Source organism: Pelmatolapia mariae, linkage group LG4 (genome assembly GCF_036321145.2).
Source record: "Pelmatolapia mariae isolate MD_Pm_ZW linkage group LG4, Pm_UMD_F_2, whole genome shotgun sequence".
Classification (NCBI taxonomy): domain Eukaryota; kingdom Metazoa; phylum Chordata; class Actinopteri; order Cichliformes; family Cichlidae; genus Pelmatolapia; species Pelmatolapia mariae.
The window spans coordinates 35,458,359-35,463,259 of record NC_086230.1 but is presented as its reverse complement, the minus strand read 5'-3'; the positions used below and the strand labels follow the sequence as shown (position 1 = coordinate 35,463,259).

Below are 4,901 nucleotides of genomic sequence, written 5' to 3'. Positions count from 1 at the left end.
TTCTTATTACGAGAACATCAGTTTAAGAAAAGAAGAAAAAGGGAGAACAAAAAGAAATAACGATGAGATATAATTTCATTTGAAAGGAATAACTGAATAAAAAGCCATAATAAATATAGTGGAGGTTAGGTTTTTTGACTTACCTGCTTCGTCCTGTTGAGAGAAGACTGATAGTCTTTGTTACTGCGACTCTGTGTTCAGGCTTTTATACTGAAGCATTGGGGTGGGGGGCTTGTTTTTCTGTGCAGTCAGAAAGAAAGTGAAAGTAATAATCTTACCGTAAATCCCGGACTACAGAGCGCACCTGATTAAACGCCGCATGCTCTAATTGTAGAAAGAAAATCAATGTTGTACTTGTACAGGCCGCACCGGATTTTAAGCCGTATGTGTTTCACTTGTAATATGAGATATTTACACAGAAATATTACACGTGAGGATTTTTAACGTTTAATTTAATCCGTAAGGTAACATAAACATGGTAACATAAACTTTATGGTAACATACAAAAATACATACTGCAAATGCTTTTTTTCCTCGAACAGCGCCTGTAACACCTTTAAGTATACGTATGTATCGGTAACACACAAATTACGTTGCTTATGTTTTTTTTACGGAACAGTGCACAAACAACATTACAACGTCTCTTAACAACCGATAAAAATATATACCGTATATATACTACTCAGTGGCGGCTGGCCCATAGGGGGCGCTCGGGCTCCGCCCCCCCAAATGTGGAGGAGTAAAAATATATATTTTTAAAAAATTCATCAATGATAGTTTTACTATGTGTGTGCCCATATACAGCCAGGCGTATTTTAACATTTTCACCAGCTGACTCATTAAAGTTCAACCAACAAACGGTGTTTTTCTTCTTCTGGGGCGCTCGTCAAAGCGCCCTTGATATGCAGCGAAATAGCCTATCATTAAATGGTTGCCAGGGGAAAATAATAAATATTTGACCTATCAGCGTCGCTGAATTAAATGGTTTGGGGGCGCTTAAAATTGCGCCCCTGCAGAAAACGCGCAAAGATTTGCTGTTCTAGAATTTTACCTCAGTCAGTAGCCTAAGTGAGCTATAAGGTCAGAGAGAGACGATGGCAGCGGTATTGTTAACGGTTGAGGCACAGCCTCCCCCAAATTCGGTTAGATCGCTTCTAACCTACCCTTTTGCCAGAAGGACAATGGCAGAAAAACTGCAAGTTAAAGAGTTGGGACCTGACAAGCCCGAAATTCAACTAACCCAGGCAACGAAGGAGAAGTCAAAAGCATACAACAGGACTTTTTGTCGGAGTTGGTTCCAGCGCAAGTCGTGGCTGACAGGCTGTGGAACAGCTAATGCACTTTTTTGTTTCCCGTGCATACTGTTCAAAAGTGACAAGTGTGATTTGACGTGGACACAATCTGGACAAACCGACTTAAAGCACCTCTCCGAACGAATCAAGAAACATGAAAGCTCACGAGTTCATATGGACAACAGTGTAAAGCTAGCTGTGCTAGGGAAAACTAGCATAGCGGCGCAGCTAGATGATGGACATCGGATTGCTTTAAGAAGGCACAACGAAGAGGTAGATAAAAACCGTCATATTTTATCTAAAATCATCGATTGTATTAAGTTTTGTGGTGCTTTTGAGCTAGCAATGCGGGGACATGATGAAAGTGATTCCTCAGACAATCCAGGGATTTTTAGAGGTTTAGTCGACTTGATGGCATCAATTGATCACGACTTGAGGCAACACCTTGAAAATGCTACTGTATTTAAAGGCACCTCGAAAACAGTCCAGAACGAGATCCTGGATTGCATGTTGGCAGTTCTGAGAGAAAGGATCGTGGAAGAAGTAAAGGCAGCGAAGTTTTTAGCCATTCAAGCTGATGAAACCACTGACATTTCTACACACTGTCAGTTAGTCATGGTGCTAAGATACATTGACCAACGAAACCGTATTCAAGAGCGTTTTTTTGAATTCATCAAGCTACCCAATGCTTGTGCAGATGCAATAGCCAGTGCCTTATCGGAGAGGCTGCGCTTCATCCTCCCCCAGGGACAAGAGAGAAAGTTGATCGCCCAGGCCTACGATGGGGCCGCTGTAATGAGGGGTACCACTGGAGGAGTGCAGCGTAAGATACAGGACATTTATGCTAACGCTCACTACGTACATTGTTATGCCCATCAGTTAAACCTGGTAATGCAACAAGCAACCTCCCACATCCCTCAAATCAGTCACTTTTTTTCCGACATAGCAGGATTCGCTTCTTTTTTTACTAAATCGAGCAAGAGGACTGCAGTGCTTGACGAGGTGGTGGCGCACCGACTTCCAAGTGCATCGGCAACCCGTTGGAACTTCAACAGTCGTGCTGTGAATACAGTGTATGAACATAAAGACGATCTGGTGAGGTGTTTTCAGACCATCCGTAACAGTGAAGGATTTGATGCCCCTACAAAGAGAGATGCCGGTGGTTTCGTGAGAATGCTGGAAGACGAAGCTTTCTGTTTTTTCCTGGCCTTGTTTCACAAGATAATGCCACATGTAGACATGCTGTATAACCACCTACAGAAGAGAAACATCGATTCTGTCACCATCGCAGGGATCACCCAGACATTCATCAGCCGCATGCAGGCTATCAGGTAGGCATAAAAGCATAAATATGTAACCTAGAATAAATGTTAATTATCTATGCATAGATTCTATCAAATTCTCTGCATATATTCTGTGTTCTGTGACTTAAATGTTTAATGGAATTCAGATAATTTTGATTTATATCAGCCTTTGAAGTAATTTTATGAAAAATATTTGATGAAGTATATTTGATGAAGTATATTCCCAGTAATGATTTGATGTAGCCTATACCATAGGCTATTTCCTGAAATTATGGCCAGGGCCTTTATTTACTTGCACTGGTTTTCCCCCAGCCATTAAACCAGGTCCGGTTATTAATTAAATCCGGTAATTCCCGGTAATTAGAACACAACCTTTGTTTGGTTTGTGTTTGGTTAATATATCCCTATTCAGTTTTCAGAAGCCATTAATGAAACTTATGTATTGGATCAGGGAGGCACTTCCTAATCTGGTTGTGGATGAGGAGTACAGGGGACCTGTTCAAGACCCACCCACAAAGAGACGGAGAACATTGGGGGAAGACAGGCAACACCATTTGGCACTGGAGGTAAGCACTAGCTGCTTGGTCTGATTTAAATCGGATCATCAGATAAAATCTAATGACGATGCTGTCAGATGTCATTTGATATAGTGGTCATGACTGTTTTGTTTTGTTATGGACAGATTTTTTTTTTCAGAATAATGATTAACATGAGACATGTGCCAAAGTCTTACCACTGAATCTAACTCTTACCAATTATATATTATTGGATAGGTGTGCGACACCATTATGAGCCATGCCAAGGAGAGGTTTTCTTTCACCAAGCACCTTGTCAGCGCCACTCTGTTGCAAGGAGACTTGTTCCAACAACACAGCAAAAATTTTCCAGATGCAGCACTACAAACCACAGTGGAAGCCTATCCCTCATTGGACAAAGCCAGACTTAAAACAGAACTGTCCCTGATCTACGACAACGAGGAGTTTCAGAGTTGTAGTGGTGCGCTGGCGCTCTATCAGGTTCTGATGGAAAACAACCTTCAAGACACATTCACCGAAACTGTAAGTCTTCTTAACATCCTCATCACCACACCAATGACAACATCAGAATCGGAGAGGTGTTTCTCTACTTTAAAGAGGATAAAAACTTTCCTGAGAAACAATATGGCTCAGGATCGGCTCAACGCTCTGGCTATGCTGTCCATAGAGAAAAAACTCACACAAGAACTTCCTGATTTCAACACCAGGGTCATCGAGAAATTTGCCACTCAGAAAGACAGACGAGCAAAGTTCTTGTACAAATAAGAACCCTTAACCATATTTACTCTCTTTCTCCATCCCTCTCTCTTTCTCTCTTTAGCCCACCCCCCCAATCAGTTTACAGTTGTTGTTTTCAATAGTTATTTTTCATTCATTCAAAAAAAAAAAAAAAATCTGTTCATGTTCATTTTTACAAATCTATACAAATGGCCAGAATATGGTTGTTCATTTTAAATTAAAATTAAAATTGTGTTGTTTGATGTACTCATTAAATGGGTCATTTTAGTCGATATCATAAAAATTGCCCCCCCTGAGATTTTTTTCAGGAGCCGCCACTGATACTACTTATCATTTTGATTGGTCTACTGTTACCAGGCAAAATGTTTTTGGCCGCATGAAAAAAAATATGCATTAGCCGCACGTCAGTATAAGCCGCAGTGTTCACAGTGTGGGAAAAAAGTAGCGGCTTATGACCCGAAAACTACAGTAAGTAAAGTGTGTGTTCTTGTATCGGAAGCACCCCAAAGAGTGTGTTTGTGAGAGCAGAGGAAGCTGGAGGTTTCATTTTCATTTTCTTCCTTTTCTCACTACGCCTTCAGGGCTAAATTTCTTTCACTGGCCCAGTTCCAGCTCCTGGCTTCCTCCCACAGTCCAAAGTAACACAGTTAGTGGGGTTAGTTTAACTGGAAACTCTAAATTGCTCACAGGTGTGAATGGTTGTCTGTGTGTTATGGTCAGGGTATGCCCCGCCTCTCACCCTACGGTAGCCGTGATTGGCTCCAGCCATCCTGACAAGGATGGATGGATGAGGCAGTTCAGGTCACAGAGTGACGAGCAGGGTCCACCTGCACAGGTCACCAGTCTGTTGAAGTGTAACACACAGAGACAGACTCACACGCGGGTGTTTGGACTGTGGGAGGAAGTCGGAGAACGCGGAGAGAACCCACGCATGCTGGGGTCATCCTTCATTTCTGTGAATACAACCTGCTCTGTGACTGCCACACTCAGTTTCAAACTCCACAGGCAGCTGCTTTTAGAGAGCGCTTACA

The 4,901-nt window shown here is 42.0% G+C and overlaps 1 protein-coding gene across 1 annotated transcript; it reads left to right on the top strand.

Annotated features, from left to right (window-relative positions):
* Positions 1-727: 727 nt before the first annotated feature.
* Positions 728-4,044, top strand: LOC134625653 (zinc finger MYM-type protein 1-like). Its single transcript, XM_063470908.1, has 3 exons — positions 728-2,623; positions 3,048-3,162; positions 3,370-4,044. Exons 1-3 carry the CDS (start codon positions 1,095-1,097, stop codon positions 3,895-3,897), a joined length of 2,172 nt encoding a protein of 723 aa, XP_063326978.1. The 5' UTR covers positions 728-1,094; the 3' UTR covers positions 3,898-4,044.
* The last annotated feature ends 857 nt before the right edge of the window (positions 4,045-4,901 follow it).

Coding starts and splice junctions, on each gene's coding strand:
- LOC134625653 (XM_063470908.1), top strand. CDS start 1,095: ATGGCAGCGGTATTGTTAACGGTTGAGGCACAGCCTCCCCCAAATTCG. Junction 2,624..3,047: donor AGCCGCATGCAGGCTATCAG/GTAGGCATAAAA, acceptor GTATTGGATCAG/GGAGGCACTTCCTAATCTGG. Junction 3,163..3,369: donor AACACCATTTGGCACTGGAG/GTAAGCACTAGC, acceptor ATTATTGGATAG/GTGTGCGACACCATTATGAG.